Raw genomic sequence first — 16,189 nt, 5'->3', positions numbered from 1 at the left:
TCCAGAGAAAAATCAACTTCCTGTTCATTTCTATGAACAAGTTGAGTTTTGGTGAAAACAGAGAGTTTTGGTCCTCTCTGTTTCCTCGGCTGGTTCTAGTGGACCCAGAACAACCGGACTGGGAATCTGGAGTTTTCCTCCCAGTTGGTCGGTGCAGAGAAACTTCCGCCGGTTTGAATCAGCGCTGCGCTTCGGACAGTTAAAGTGCTGATTCGCTGCTCCTGCTGCGCCTTATCTCTGATTTCTCACAGAAAAATGTGATGACAAATATTTCAGTGTTTGAACGTTTCATTTGAGATAAGGCCGGCACGGTGGCGAGGCAATTAGGAGAGGAGAAAAGACCCGGACGGTTATCGACGCCATCAGGCGGGAACGGGACGCGGGAAAAGGACGCGGAGAGCGGGAAGCTTTTGCTCCGCTGCGGCTAATTTAGCATCGGCGGCTCCCCGCCTGATGAGCTCCTCCTGGGAGATAGCAGGTGTCAATGGAAACCAATTTAACTCACCAGTTAACCCGCTGCCTCCCGCCTTTATTCCGGGGACAAACAGGAAGAATGGGCCGGAACACGCTGACCCTGAGACAGAACCAGCAGGATCCAGACGGAACCGGACTGATCCAAACACTGAAATGTGTGTGTGTGTGTGTGTGTGTGTGTGTTGATCAACTTGGCAAGTTTCAGAAACGAGACGTTTCAAGCTGCTTCATTTGATAAAAACATCAGACATGATCAGTTTTATTGCACTAAAAAACCAAACCGTTCCAAGTATTTTGGTCCAGTTTCCAATGCAGATTTTTAATACTTGGAAAATATAACACAACTAATTTATAAGTCCATTTTCAGCAAGATATATGTGTTTGTTTTAACCCAATAATTCCTTAATATTGATGAGAACAAGTGTAACCGGATCCCTTCTGCGTTGTGCTGGTTATTAGTTGTTAGTCAGGCCGTGACTCGGTTTGGCTTTTATCGATTTATTCTGACGAAAATATCCAACAGAAAAACAATCGTGTTACAAGCTGCCCGCTCCAAGTCCGACACAAACAAAAATACATAACAGAAATGAACTTAATAAATCTACAAATAAACTGGAAGTATTTAGATAGAAAATAAATAGGACACACCTCTCCCGCAGGACAACATGACAAAAGGGGAGGGTCTAAGGGACGCATCAATTTAAAGACAAAACCATAGAAGAAGAAATAAAAAGGAGGGGCTACCGTTCTTAAAGTAACATCTTAAAAACAATGACAGATTTTCGGTCAGAAAACAATTCAAATAACCAAAAGAAAGACATTTTGTGTAATTATAACATACAACCAGGTTAGTATCAATAGTAAAGCAACAATCACCAAACATTTACACTTTGACAAATCCCATCATCAACAATAATCATCGTTAATAATATTAATAAATGTTCCAGTCATCCTGAATCAAAGGTAACCAAGCAGTGCTCCATCCTCCTGGTTCTAGTCAGAACTCCAGCAGCAGCGTTCTGGACCGTTGGGTTGTCAATCAGACCTGTGAAGACGCTGCTGCAGGAATCAAACGCCTGGATGAGTTTCTCTGGTCTGAGATTTTAGTCTCTGGTTCTGGGAAACTGGGCCGGTTCTAGAAGGCCCACTGTGGAACCGGCTTTGTGTGGCTCTGGAGGTCAAAGGTCACTTTGGTTGCTTCACTCCTGCCACTGAGAACTTCACAGGTAAGATCTGCATTTTATTCTCAGTGCCAAAGGAAGGAAACATCCGGTCAGTGAAGGTGTGTGTGAAGGTGTGTATGTGTGTGTTAGTGTCCAGATCAGAGAAGGACAGATTCCCTCCGTCCCAGTCCAGATCCACTCGGATCCTCCGGATCTTTTTCTGCTGTGGGAGAACAGTAAGAGGAACTCCTGGAGACCAGCTGTAATGTTTCCCTTCACTAAACCAGATCTCCCATAAAGCAGAGGTGATGTAATTCTTCCTCCCTCCAGACTCTGATAATAGACCGAGTCTCCAGGTCCCACCGACTCCGACATCGACGCCCCAGCTGTGGGTCCCTGAGCTGAAACCTTCTGAACTCAGAACCAAACGGCATTTATCCAACCGCTCCGGATTATCAGGCAGCTGCTGCCTCTGTCCTACTGTCACAACGCTCAGATCGTCAGACAGGAAGAGTTCTGGATGAGCCGTGTTTGGGTCCAGAACCAGAGGAGTGTAGGTCACCATGTCCTTCATGTTGCTCCAGATGTTGAAGGCCAGGTTGCCCAGATGTTTGGCCTGGTCTATCAGAGCTCCTGAGGGCAGCTGTGGATCCTCCAGCAGGGGGCAGCGCTGGACTCTTTCCACTGCAGCCTTGTAGTTGTGCAGGAATGAGACGTCTTCAGCTCTCAGCTCCTCCTCTGTGGCTCTGACTGTGTCTGAAAGAGCTGCTATCTCTCTGCTCAGAGCCTCCATCTTCTCCTTCATCATCCCTCTCTTCTGCTCCTCTTCCTCCCTCAGTGCAGCCAGCCTGGCCTCCTCTTCCTCTGCTAGAAACTGACGAAGCTTCTTAAACTGCTCAACAATCTGGCTCTCTGTGTGTCGGGCCTGGACCTTCATGTGTTCTGCTGTCTGATCAAACTCCTCCTGAACTTTCTTCCTGAGCTCCAGCTTCTTCTTTAGAGGCTCCAGAGTTTCCTGAAGGTTCTTCTTGTGTTGCTGAGCAGCTTCATCGATGGGTCTGAATCTGTGCTTGGAGTGTTTTTCTGAATCTCTGCAGACGAGACAAACTGGCTGCTGATGGTCCAGACAGAAGAGTTTGAGTTTCTCAGAGTGCAGACTGCAGAGACCCTCTGAAACTTTTTGCTCTCTCTGCTGGGAGAAAGACTCACACAGATTCTTCAGAGCCAGATTTAAAGGTGGCTCTTTGGAAGCTCTCCTTTTACAAACTGGACACTCTCTTCCTGGTTTCTCTCTCCAATATTTCTTCAGACACTCCTTACAGAAGCTGTGGCTACATGACAGAATAACCGGATCTTTAAATATTTCCAGACAGATCGGACAGCAGAGATCCTCCTCTGATCTGGAAGCCATTTTGTCTCTGAGTGAATCTGAAACACAGAAACACAGAAAGTCAGTCAGTCACAGTTCCACTCTGACTTCTTAAAGGTTTTGTTAGTTTCATTCATCCGTCCACTGCAGAGCCGCCTCCAGCGGAGATTAGCTCAGTGTTGTACAGTAACAAAGTACATGTACTTCGTTACTGTACTTAAGTACAATCTTCGTGTATCTGTACTTTACTTAAGTATATTTAATAATGGATACTTTCGACTTTTACTTCACTACATTTTACAGTAAGTATCTGTACTTTCTACTTACTACATTTCTACAAAACCGTCCCGTTACTCGTTACATCCAAGTCGCATTGCGCTTTTTTTCCGTTAAAATATGAAGTTCAGGGACTTAACAAGGCGCTGTAAATCCAAGCAATAACGTGACCTACTAATTACTGTCGTCACCCATCGCCTCCTCCTTTCAGTCGCACTCGGAGCTCCCAGACATGCGCAGTGGTTTCCACTAAGCGGGAGATGATTGTGTCTAATCGTCAGTAATAGAATTTCGCTACATAAATCATAAGATTTGGCGACATGTAAAATCAGCAGCGCTTCACTTTCACAGACGGTGGAAACTTCGTCCGACTTTTAGCGTCACTTGGAAAACAAGGAAGGTAAGCTAAGTGGACGTGATGTTAGCAAAACTAGCTGTACAGAGACACATATGGTGCATCTGTGATGACAAAACGTTGTCAGTCATGCGTTTAATTATTGTGTGGAAGTGTTGTTTTAGGTGTCGCATATATGGGACAACGCTGTGACCAAAATCTGCTATATAGTGATAGTGATGAACGATCCGATTCTTCTGGACGGATTTTTACTAAGTCCTATAGGACTGAAGCCTCACTGAGAGCCGTTCTTTGTTCTTGTGACGCTCTGCATACACTGCAGTAGCTATTATTATTTTATTTAATTAAAAAATATATAGATTTATTTAATTGGCCAATAAACAAAACAAGAACGTGTAGCAGAGCTGCTCATTGCTCTTTGATTGTGTTGGTAACCTGTCATGGTGGCAGACAGGGTCAGAACCGTCACTGTCCTTCTGCCTGGTTACTTCTTGCTTCTTGCACCTTGGACAGTATTCATAGTTGAGTGTTGTTTACCATTGGAGCATTGCCTTAATTTCTATGTTTAATGGAGCAGACAGTTGTGGTTTCTGACTTGGGTGATATGGGCAACCACCCAGGGCGTTATCTTTTAGGGATGGTAGGAAACCACTGCGGATTGTGCCACAGAGATGGAAGCAAAGCAGAATGAAGAAGAGTTTGAATTGATAATGATACTGGTTAAATTTATTTCAGCTCTCAGTATTTAATATCTAGGTGTTTTTATGGGAATGTGGATTTTTCAAATCAATTTGAGAAGCAGTTTTGAAAGGTGCACTTCATTTTATTGTGTCATGTAGCGCAGGGTGCTGGTCTTTATCTTAACTACAACACTAAGTGGCTCTTTGGTTGCATGTTCTCCCTCATCCACCTTCTTTCCATCCCTTTCTGTTGGATTTCTTTCAAAATAAAGGCCATTAGTGGCAAAAAAGTGAAGTTCATGCTATGTGAGGACAGGAGACAAAATGTTTCCATCCCTGAAATTATGATGCATAGAATCACAAATCTAAATCTAAACTGTCACAGAGAGTAAACACACTAAAAACATGCTTTATCTGTGGCATTGTTCATTAAAATGGCACATTATTAATGTATTAAAATTAAATACGATTGGTACACTTAATGATATTGTATTAGAGATTAAGTAATGCATTCAGGAAGTACTTTTACTTTTAATACTTAAGTATTTTTAAAAGCCAGTACTTTTTTACTTTTACTCAAGTAAAAATGTTAATGTGTTACTTTTACTTAAGTACATTTTTGTGTATTTGTACTTTTACTTAACCCTCTGGTGCATAGTGGTCACTACAGTGGACAGATATTTAGAAGTCATTGTTTCCTAAATGCAGTGGTTTCTGTGGTGGTATTGCATATCAGTCCTTAGAATGCTCTCTACTGCTCCCCTCCACTGGGGTTAATTCAGTGGCAAGTTGTTGTAACTACAAGTTAATATCATCAGAGTCCAAGATGGCCGGCAGACAGACACACTCAATGACCTCTCCTGGAATATCCTCTCAATCCTTCTATTCTCTGAGAATCCTAGAGGTAAAAACAATATGCTGACATGCAGGAGTATCTAGGTAGCAATATTATTAACTTAGTTTGGAAAATTTTATTTCACACAAGTAGGAAATTGCAATTAACCATGATGTCCAACACAGTGGACATCATGCATTGCTGACTATATTTTTAACATGAGTCATGTAGTTGATTTATCTTTCATTATAACTGTTTTGCTTCCAATTAAATTCATTTTGAGTATAACTATGTTAGTTTTAAAAATATATTTTTTTATGCAGATCATTTGTAGTTTGTGTTAGTAAAATTATAATTTTCTCAGACTTTTAGACCACAAGTGCAGCAAAGAATAAGGAAAACTATAGAATAGTTGAGGAAATTCCCTCTGACTCCTCTGATGATGAGTATAGTGACAGCAGTGATGAGGAGAACACTAGAAATATTGGAGATACGGATGGTGAAGGAGATGCAGACAGTCAGGATGCTGAAGGACAGGATGCAGAGGGAGGTCCGCAATATGAGGGAGCTGAGGAAAATGTCCACATGGTACCTGCTCAGGGAAATGTTCACAAGGGCCATAACTGCACTCAACCCCGCAAATATGTCTGGAAAGTCCAAGACAATAACTTTGAGGGCGACTTTCCACCTTTTCTAGGAGAAAGAAGAGTAAATGTTGATGGAAGAGAACCAATTGATTTCATTAGGTATTTGTTTCCCTTAGATCTCATTGATGATATAGTGCATATCACCAATAGGTATGCGCTTCAGAAAGGGAAAGAAAATCTGGCAGTGACAAATGAAGAAATGCTAATTTTTCTAGGGATCAACATGGTCGTGGGGTTCATCCGGTATCCTAGGACATGGATGTACTGGTCCAGTGAAGATGGCCTTCGTCCTGGAATAATTGCAGATGCTATGTCTGTAAACAGACATGAACAAATTCTGAATGATCTGCACTTTGTGGATAACTAAACCCACCAGCCAGCAGACACAGACAGGCTCTTCAAAATAGCTCCAGTGCTAAGTGCACTTCAGAAAACATTCCTGATGGCAGCAAACCCTGAAGAATTCAAATCAATTGATGAGCAAATCATTCCCTTCAAAGGCCAACTGTCAATCAAGCAATACATAACAAAAAGCCCAAACCCTGGGGAGTGAAAGTGTGGGTCAGGGCAGGTCCTCAGGTTACATGTACAAATTTGAAATATACCAGGGCTCAGCATTAGGAATCAGTCAGTGGTTTGGAAATGGCTGGAGATGTAGTGATGCACCTTTGTGACGACATAAAGCACAAAAACCACAAGGTGTTTTTTGACAACTTCTTCTGCAGCGTTCCACTCCTTAAAGCCTTGCAAGACCTTGGCATCTATGGCAGGTACATGCAGAACAAACAGATTGAAAGGAGCAAGTCAGAAACTTAAGAGTGAAAAACAACTGAATAAAGAAGGCAGAGGAGCCTGCTCTGTTGTCAGCACAAACAGTAACATCACTGTCACACGTTGGCTTGACAGCTCAGTCATCCACATGGCATCGACCTGTGCGGGTCAGTCCCCTGAAGACACGGCCCAAAGATGGCTGAAGAAAGATCAAGCCAAGATCAGGGTGGCCCTTTATAACCAACACATGGGTGGGATGGATCTCGTTGACCAGGGTGTGGCAATGTATCCCCACAGACGTAGAAACATCGGTGGTACATCAGAGTGTTCTTTCATTTTTTGGATGTGACTGTTGTAAATGTCTGGCGACTCTACCTGATGTCTGGGTTGGAAAAGATGAATCTCCTCATCTTCAAAGCTTCTGTGGCCTGTGGACTGATCAATTCTGGCTCTGGTCAGCCAAAAAGAAAAGGAAGACCCAGTGGAGTCCCACCTCCAGCAAAGTGCAGAGCAGTGACCAAAGTACCCAGGGAAATCAGGTTCAGTGCAGGAAATCACTGGCCTGAGCTCACCAAGTCAAAAATGCAAACAGATGCCACGATGCTGCATGCACGAGGAAGACCAAATACATCTGCATGCAGTGCCATGTGACACTGGGCCCTGGATGCTTTGCCAATTTTCATGTAGCCTAGGAGTTAGGAAAATGAGTTATGAGAGAAGTTAGAAGAGGAGTTGTTTGATGAAGATTGTTCTCTGGGTTTGGATTAACAGAAGGGCTATAGAGTGTTAGAGTGTATGAAAACATGTTCAAGTGCTTTTCAAAGCCCACAATGAAATATGTGGTCATGGATTTATGATCAAACTCAGATGAAATTATTCTTCAATTAAGTTTATACTGTTCTATGTTGAGTGCTGAAGCGCATGTCGTCCACTGTAGTGGACATTTCTGTAACTTCCTGGAAAAATTACATTTTGGAAAAAAAAGTTCGTATTTGTTGTTTTTTTTATGCCCTAAGAGTAAAAACACATTTAAAAAAATCTTTTCTCAGGGATTCATAATTCATTCATCAGAGGGTTAAGTAAATTTTTTTAGTACATTTTTTTAGTACTTTCTCCAACACTGGATTAGCTACGGCTAATTTTCATTTCAAAATGACTCTTCATCACTAAAGCCATAATAATGGAAACAGTGACTAACTCTGATTAACATCATGTGTTGCAGAAATCTAACAAACTAATATTTCTGATCTTTAAAGTCTATTTATTTACATAATGGTATATAAAGGGAATGAGAGTCTGACAAATCTGACTGTTTTCAATAAACATTTCTTTATTATGTGAAAAACAAAGGAGGATTAGAAACTAAATATGGGAAGTCTGACATTTCTAAATGTAGAAATAACTTGGTGAAAATACGACTTTGAGACATGAACACCCATTTTTAAGACAAGCTAAATAAAATAAATTATTGCTGTTCAGTTTTTATTGTCTGATTTTACAAACGGCGCCTCAGATAATTCATAGTTTCCTGAATCTCATTGAGCTCCTTCTGAATTATTTTTGGAGTACAGACTGAGTGACGTCAGGAGACCAAACCGGACCGCATCGGACCAAACCGGACCGGACCGGACCGGACCGGACCGGACGTCACATCAGAGACCGAACCCGAACATCTTTATCAAAGAAAACTCCGCACAGAATGTGAAACGTGGAAATTATGGATTTATTGGCAGTTTTGATTTTAACTCTCTGGATTTTCTTCCTCATTTTCTGTTGGATTTCAGGTCCAAACGTCCAGAAATATTCTGAAATGTTCTCATAACGATGTTAAATAAATAAATAAAAACCTCATGTTATTATTATTATTATTATTGTGGTATGTTTACCAGTTCAGTTTCTGATGCTTCAGAGTTTTTTCTGTTAAAGTTTTATTTCATCTGCACATCAAGGTGGGATCATTTCTGTCTTATCCAGATATTAAGGTTCAAATTTAGCCTTTAAACAGAAATGAGTGTGAATAAATCATAAATGTGCCGCAGCTGTTGCCTACCTTTGAATCCTGAAGCTTTCTGCAGACGGAGCTGGTTGTTTCTCTTGGATCACATCCTGTCATCTCAGGTGAGTCAGGAAGGGGGCGGGGCTTCAGCAGCTGAACAGGTTCAGGCTGTAAAACCTGTTCAGGCCTGAAATGGTTTCTCTTTCAGGCTTCAACCCGGAAAGGCCCAATCCGGTTGATCCGGGCGTTTTAGTGAAGTTTAACCAAGAATGAAAAACGATGAATCATATTAAAAGAAACTTCTTTGATCTTATTAATAATCTAATATTTAGATGGAAGACACCAGATTTTTTCCCAGTTCAGGTTGGAGAAAAAGTTATTAAGAGAAATGGAGCAGAGACTCAAACATCACAGCTGTTCTTTAGCTCTGTATTAGACAACATTAGTGTCAGCAGGTCCGGACCCGGTGGAGTCAGAACAGAAGTTACAGAAGATCTAAAAAGTTTTACACCACCATCAAAAACAAGAGCATATTCCTTTGGTGGGATGGGGAGACCAAACGTTTCTAGAAGTTCAGAATAAAACATTAAGACGCCATCAGGACTGAAAAGCTGCTGAACAAAGATGATTCCATGTTCAAAGCATTTTTCCAACAATAAAGATTTATGTTTGTACAGAATGTCTCCATTTTTCCAAATATGATATTGATGTGGTGAAAAATTGTGCTTGTAAATTAGAGACCAGGAAAGAATCATTTGTTTGGAAATTAGAAAACTTTATGGGGAGTTTTTCAATGTTGTAGTTGCAGAGGTCAAGGGAACAGGAGACGCTCCGGGGACAATCAGGAGACGGCCGGGGACAATCAGGAGACGGCCGGGAACAATCAGGAGGCGGCCGGGGACAATCAGGAGGCGGCCGGGGACAATCAGGAGACGGCTGGGGACAATCAGGAGACGGCCGGGGACAATCAGGAGACGGCCGGGGACAATCAGGAGACGGCCGGGGACAATCAGGAGGCGGCCGGGGACAATCAGGAGACGGCCAGGGACAATCAGGAGACAGGAGACGGCTGGGGACAATCAGGAGTCGGCCGGGGACAACCAGGAGGCGGCCGGGGACAATCAGGAGTCGGCCGGGGACAATCAGGAGGCGGCCGGGGACAATCAGGAGACGGCTGGGGACAATCAGGAGGCGGCCGGGGACAATCAGGAGGCGGCCGGGGACAATCAGGAGACGGCCAGGGACAATCAGGAGACAGGAGACGGCTGGGGACAATCAGGAGGCGGCCGGGGACAATCAGGAGACGGCCGGGGACAATCAGGAGACAGGAGACGGCCGGGGACAATCAGGAGGCGGCCGGGGACAATCAGGAGACGGCCGGGGACAATCAGGAGACAGGAGACGGCCGGGGACAATCAGGAGGCGGCCGGGGACAATCAGGAGACGGCCAGGGACAATCAGGAGACGGCCGGGGACAATCAGGAGGCGGCCGGGGACAATCAGGAGACGGCCGGGGACAATCAGGAGACGGCCGGGGACAATCAGGAGGCGGCCGGGGACAATCAGGAGACGGCCAGGGACAATCAGGAGACAGGAGACGGCTGGGGACAATCAGGAGACGGCCAGGGACAATCAGGAGGCGGCCGGGGACAATCAGGAGGCGGCCGGGGACAATCAGGAGACGGCTGGGGACAATCAGGAGACGGCCGGGGACAATCAGGAGGCGGCCGGGGACAATCAGGAGACGGCCAGGGACAATCAGGAGACAGGAGACGGCTGGGGACAATCAGGAGGCGGCCGGGGACAATCAGGAGACGGCCGGGGACAATCAGGAGACAGGAGACGGCTGGGGACAATCAGGAGACGGCCGGGGACAACCAGGAGACGGCTGGGGACAATCAGGAGGCGGCCGGGGACAATCAGGAGACGGCCGGGGACAATCAGGAGACGGCTGGGGACCATCAGGAGACGGCCGGGGACAATCAGGAGACGGCTGGGGACAATCAGGAGGCGGCCGGGGACAATCAGGAGACGGCTGGGGACAATCAGGAGGCGGCCGGGGACAACCAGGAGACGGCTGGGGACAATCAGGAGGTGGCCGGGGACAATCAGGAGACGGCCGGGGACAATCAGGAGACGGCTGGGGACCATCAGGAGACGGCCGGGGACAATCAGGAGACAGGAGACGGCTGGGGACAATCAGGAGACGGCCGGGGACAATCAGGAGACGGCTGGGGACCATCAGGAGACGGCCGGGGACAATCAGGAGACGGCTGGGGACAATCAGGAGGCGGCCGGGGACAATCAGGAGACGGCTGGGGACAATCAGGAGACGGCTGGGGACAATCAGGAGACGGCCGGGGACAATCAGGAAACAGGAACCAGAGGGAGGAGCCGGGCCGACCGGAAAACCCGGAGACCGGCTCAGAGAGACACAGGACCGACCAGCAGCTGCTGAAGAGAGAAACAAGAAAATGATCAGAAATCACCAAATCCAACAGCTGAGAAGAAACCGGTAACCAGTGACAAACCGGTAACCAGTGACAAACCGGTAACCAGTGACAAACCGGTAACCAGTGACAAACCGGTAACCAGTAACAAACCGGTAACCAGTAACAAACCGGTAACCAGCGCACATTGAACATGAGTGATGTGAGTTCTGCTGCTGGTTCCAGTTCAGAGTTTCAGATCAGAACCAGGACCTCAGTGTTCTGGTTTAACTCCAGGAAGTTCTGATTCCAAGCAGGAAGTCCTTTTATGGTCATGGAAGAGAATCTGTTTAGTGAGCAGAAAACATCTAGATTTTTTACATCTATGTTTACTGAAATTTAAGAATTAGTTTTCTGTCAAAGAAGCAAATTAAAAATAATATTTGAACTTAATTTCACACCCAGAACCAGAACCTCCAGAACTAGAACCTCCAGAACCAGAACCTCCAGAACCAGAACCTCCAGAACTAGAACCTCCAGAACCAGAACCTCCAGAACTAGAACCTTCAGAACTAGAACCTCCAGAACCAGAACCTCCAGAACCAGAACCTCCAGAACCAGAACTTCCAGAACCAGCTGGAGCTCCAGCCGGTGGAAAACGCTCCGGGTCACATGGCCGCTGGCGGCGCCCGGTCGGTCGGTTTCCTGTTTCTCCGTGGATTAAAACGCGGAGCCAGGATTTCTGGGCCGACATTAACGCCTCCTGCAGGTTTTCATCTCTGAATTTGGCCTCATTAATGCAAATGTTAACCAAATGCAGCGTTTCCAGTTTCTTAAAACCTGTTAATTACAGCTTGCTGGTGGGGATTTGTCCCCCACATTAGACTGAAACCCTCCTGCAGCTTCATCTCCCCCAGATACAATTTCATGCTTCACAAAGTGCCGCATCTTTAATTTCCTCGGCTGCTGCAGCCTGTGGAGTTAGTGGAGAACAACAGGTCATAAAAACAAACGGCTGAGTGAATATGAAGGCGACTTCCTCTGGGGAACACTGTTTGGTCAGGGGTCAGAGGTCAGAGGCTGCAGGCGGCAACGTCTCCAGGTTTACTGGAATCAACAAGAATCAACATGGACAAACAGAAAAGCTTTAATAAGGAGAATAACTTCTAACTAAATAACTTCGATGTTCTCTGGATTTGAAGAAGCGCTACACAAATAAAGGTCATTTAGTTAACAAGTTAAATATTCATGTATAAACTAAATATGAATGAATGACATGGTGAAAAAATGACTGAAAAATTAACCCCCATTCTTTGTTTTGATGGCTAAATAACAGAAATTGTTGGTTAACCTTTGACTGGGTAACTTTAAGATGGCGCCCTCGTGTTTGTGACCAACAGGAAGCAGAAACCAGAGGAAGCTTCTAATAGGAGTTATTTCTACGGGTTCTCATTATTTACAGCTCTGGCTGTGAGGAGCCTGGAAAAGCCTCCTGTTGGTCTGATTACCGTCTGATTCCGGGTTTAAATCGCGGCTGGAGTTTCTCCTGCAGACGTCCGGAGGTCAGCGGGTCAGAGTCGGTTCATCCAGCTGATCCTGAGGTAACTTCCTGTCAGAACTTCCTGCTCCTCCTTATTGTCCGTTTTCTGCGGTTCTGGTGAAGCTCGGTGTGGGCGGAGGAGGAGATGAGCCGTTTGCTGTGCTTTAATCATGTTTCACTCCGACCTCGCTTGTCTTCCTCTGCTGTTGTTTGAGGCCCGTCAGAGCAGATATAAAGATCTGAAATATGAAACAAATCAACATGAAGCTCAAACTCTGAAGGGAATCAGCAGTCGCCGTTCAGAGCTTCGTTATTTCACCGAAGCTTTGACAGATCGAACTGAATGTTTCTGCTCCAAACAGAAACATTCAGAAATGGTTTGACCCTTGACCTCTGGCATTTATCAACAGTATGATGACGAGCGGAATCTGGACCAGCAGAAACTTCCAACACTTTCTTCAGTGAGGGTCAGGGGTCATGCAGGCACCAAACCCCTGACTGAGACTCGGTGATCCATCAGCGCAGCACCTGAGCCGCGCCGCCATCTTGTCTTCATGACTTATAGAGGAGGCGGCCGGCAGTATTTCCTGTCGCCGCTGATGGCAGTGGAAGCCATTTGTCACAACACCTTTACCTTCGCTGGAGGAGCAAGAGCAGGAAAACAGGAAATAATTGATGGCCACCTTGATCCCAGCTGGCCACTAATCTCTCCCAGAAGAGCCGCTGAAGTCCAGACGGTCCGACGAAAAAGCCGCCGGTCCCAGAGATCAACACCAGAGAAACACTCGTCTGAAAACAGTCAGCAGCTCCGGAAGCTGCATATTTTTTCTTTATGCAACTTTTATGCAGGAGGCCGAAGAAGAGGAGGGTCCTTTGGTCTTCATCCAGATGTGATGATGTCATTTCCTCCTGATGTGACAACGGCTCGATGAAGTAAGAACTGTGAACATTTATTAACTCATTTTTCAAAATGATTCCGTTGAACCACAGAGGAATGTCTGAACCAATCAGAGCCAGGAGGCGGGTCTTAGCGCTGTCAATCACCGTATGCCACTCAGATCCTCTTCCTTGTTCTCTCAGTGGGTTAGCACAACAAAGCTTTATATGAATGCTAAGGCTAGTTAGCATAGCTGCTGATACACGGCTTTCCTGTAATGGAGCCAGTAGCACATTGAGCAGCATACACGCGAGTGATTGACAGCGTTGATTGGTTGTTTTAGGTCGGGTGCATTTCTTCAGAGGAGTCAGCAACTCGGAGCAGGAGGAGATCGATCCTTTCACAGATTATCTGTTTCATGTCACACAGAGACAGTTTTAACTATTATGTGGAAACATTTTTGTAAAAGTTCATACAGCAGCTTGAACAGTTTTGTCTCGGCGGGTTTTTCCCATCGGCTCTGGTCTGGCTCAGCCCTTCGTGTTTTCTGGTTTTATTGCAGCAGCAGGTGAGTGAGCAGAAAGCAGAGGCCCGTTTATGTGACCACAGTGCCACCTTGTGGTTGGTTGTAAAACTTCCCCATTAAAATCCCAAACGGGTTCCGTTCAGTTAAGACATAAACCTGGAATTATTTTAATACAACTATGCTCCTATGAATTTATCATTTTCTCTCTTCAAGCATACTTTAATCACATTTATTCTCCATTTAGTTCAAGCAGGGGTTATTTATTTATATATGTTTTATGTGTGCATTTGTAGGCCCGCCTGCACCCCTCACTAATAAAATGAAAATGGCAGGAGTATTGCCTTATATTGCTTTGTATTAATTGATCCGTGAATGAACTCCCCAAACGCAGTTTAGTTTGTGCGGAACAGGTCCTTAATCTCCACTAGAGGGCGCTGTAGGCTCAGAGAGCTTGAACGGCTTCATTCATTTCAACCATACAGCTACGATCTTTGTAATTAAATGTAAACCCGGTGACTTTTACACCTAGCATAACAGCTGGGTTCATATTTAAACCTCCATGTTAGGAGAATAACTTTTTAAAACGTGCTTAAAATTCAAGCGTCCTATTGGATTGCTCAGTGAGTCACGTGACCAGAAATGAACACGTCGGTTTCTTTTTCAAGCAAATATTTGGTCTGATTTGGCTCATTTATCTTTCTATCCTGCTGAACATAAAATCAGTTCAGTTTAACATTGGTCTAAACTTTATTTTCGATTTTTACTGCTTGTTCTTTGAACGATAAGATCTAACATTTTCCGAACCGTGAGTCCAAACGGGATGGTCGAAGTTGAAATGGTTACCTCCCCAGTTAAATAGGTTATCGCTTCTCGGCCTTTTGGCTAAGATCAAGTGTAGTATCTGTTCTTATCAGTTTAATATCTGATACGTCCCCTACCCGGGGACCATATATTAAATTGATTTTTGGAGCAGGGAGATGGAATAGGGGCTTGCTCCGTCCACTCCACGCATCGACCTGGTATTGCAGTACCTCCAGGAACGGTGCACCCCCTGATGCTGTTATATGGAAAACTGTCCTTTATCAATAACATTAATAGAAAGGTTGATCTGGCTGCCTTCGGATTCTTCAACCTGCAAACATCAATGGAAGGTTTAGTGGAAGGAAGAAAAGTGCAGGTGGAACCCGCTGCCAGTTTCAGTCCGTACACACCCTGAATACTTTGACTAGGAGTTTTTCTTAGGTTATCCCGGGTTATTTCTGTTAATATGGAGGGCAAACCTTATTTCACTTTCTTCTTTTACTTCTCTCCAATTTGCTGCAATCAGTCCCAAACACCTGGGCCGATGTTTGGGACTGATCCGCTGAGCTTCTCCTGTTCTTACCTTCACATAGAAAGTTCTCCTGGATCAGTTCTTCTGTCTCTGCTCTGGCTTGTCAGAGCTGGTACTGACCCGGGTTCTGGTTCTGGTTCTGCTGGAGGTTTCTTCCTGCTAACAGGGAGCTTTTTTCCTCTCCACTGTCGCCGCCTGCTGGTCAGGAGGACTGAGTGATGCTCGTAGTTCTGCTCTGAGGAACCTCGGATCCTCCACTGCGGGTCAGGATCTTGACCACTAGATGGCAGCATTTCAACACAAACTGCACACCTTCTCATCAGTTTTAATTTCTGCTCAATTGGGTCAGAACCAATTTAGCCAAGACATTTTCTAGGTTACCTGAACCGGAACCCTGAGGTTGTACTGTTCATCAGAACCAGGTCTTCAGCAGATCAGAGCTGTTCAGCTCATTCAAGTCTCTGCTTGGGGTTTGGGTCAGAACTTCCACCTGGATCAGGTTCTGAAGTCTCTCTCTGGATCTGTTTGACCCGTTTCCATGGAGACAGCAGCTTTGAGCCTCCTGGACTGGAATCCAAACAGAACCGGTCCAGTGGAAATCTGTGAATCTCTGACCCATCTCCCACAGGTCGGGTCGGGTTCTATGGCACTAAAACAGTCTCATAATTCACGCAGATGGAGATTCACATTGCAAACACAAATATATATTGATATAAAAGTCTGTTTCTGGCCTGTGGGTGGCGCTGCATTTAAACGTGAATTTTGAGACTCCCAGACTCTCAACTCAGATTTTAACAGGGATGATCAGCAACCAATCAGGGGAACTTTGGGGGAACTTGTATCATACTGAATGGAGTATGCAAGTCAACATGCTGCTGATACTGACAGCATTAAAGCTAAGTAGATCACAGCGAGCAT

General features: G+C 45.1%; 1 protein-coding gene and 1 non-coding gene across 2 annotated transcripts; one reads left to right on the top strand and one right to left on the bottom strand.

Moving 5' to 3' along the window:
- Positions 1-479: 479 nt before the first annotated feature.
- On the bottom strand, positions 480-3,133 carry LOC122833754 (nuclear factor 7, ovary-like). The gene has a single exon (XM_044121606.1). It carries the CDS (start codon positions 3,046-3,048, stop codon positions 1,660-1,662), a length of 1,389 nt encoding a protein of 462 aa, XP_043977541.1. The 5' UTR covers positions 3,049-3,133; the 3' UTR covers positions 480-1,659.
- Positions 3,134-14,800: 11,667 nt separating this feature from the next.
- LOC122834781 lies at positions 14,801-14,991 on the top strand. The gene has a single exon (XR_006371247.1). It is a non-coding gene; the product is annotated as a U2 spliceosomal RNA (small nuclear RNA).
- Positions 14,992-16,189: the final 1,198 nt, after the last annotated feature.

Source organism: Gambusia affinis, linkage group LG07 (genome assembly GCF_019740435.1).
Source record: "Gambusia affinis linkage group LG07, SWU_Gaff_1.0, whole genome shotgun sequence".
NCBI classification, from domain to species: domain Eukaryota; kingdom Metazoa; phylum Chordata; class Actinopteri; order Cyprinodontiformes; family Poeciliidae; genus Gambusia; species Gambusia affinis.
This window is presented reverse-complemented; position numbering and strand designations above follow the sequence as displayed.

What these genes read in the sequence shown, in the direction of transcription:
- LOC122833754 (XM_044121606.1), bottom strand. Translation starts at nt 3,048, where the DNA reads ATGGCTTCCAGATCAGAGGAGGATCTCTGCTGTCCGATCTGTCTGGAA.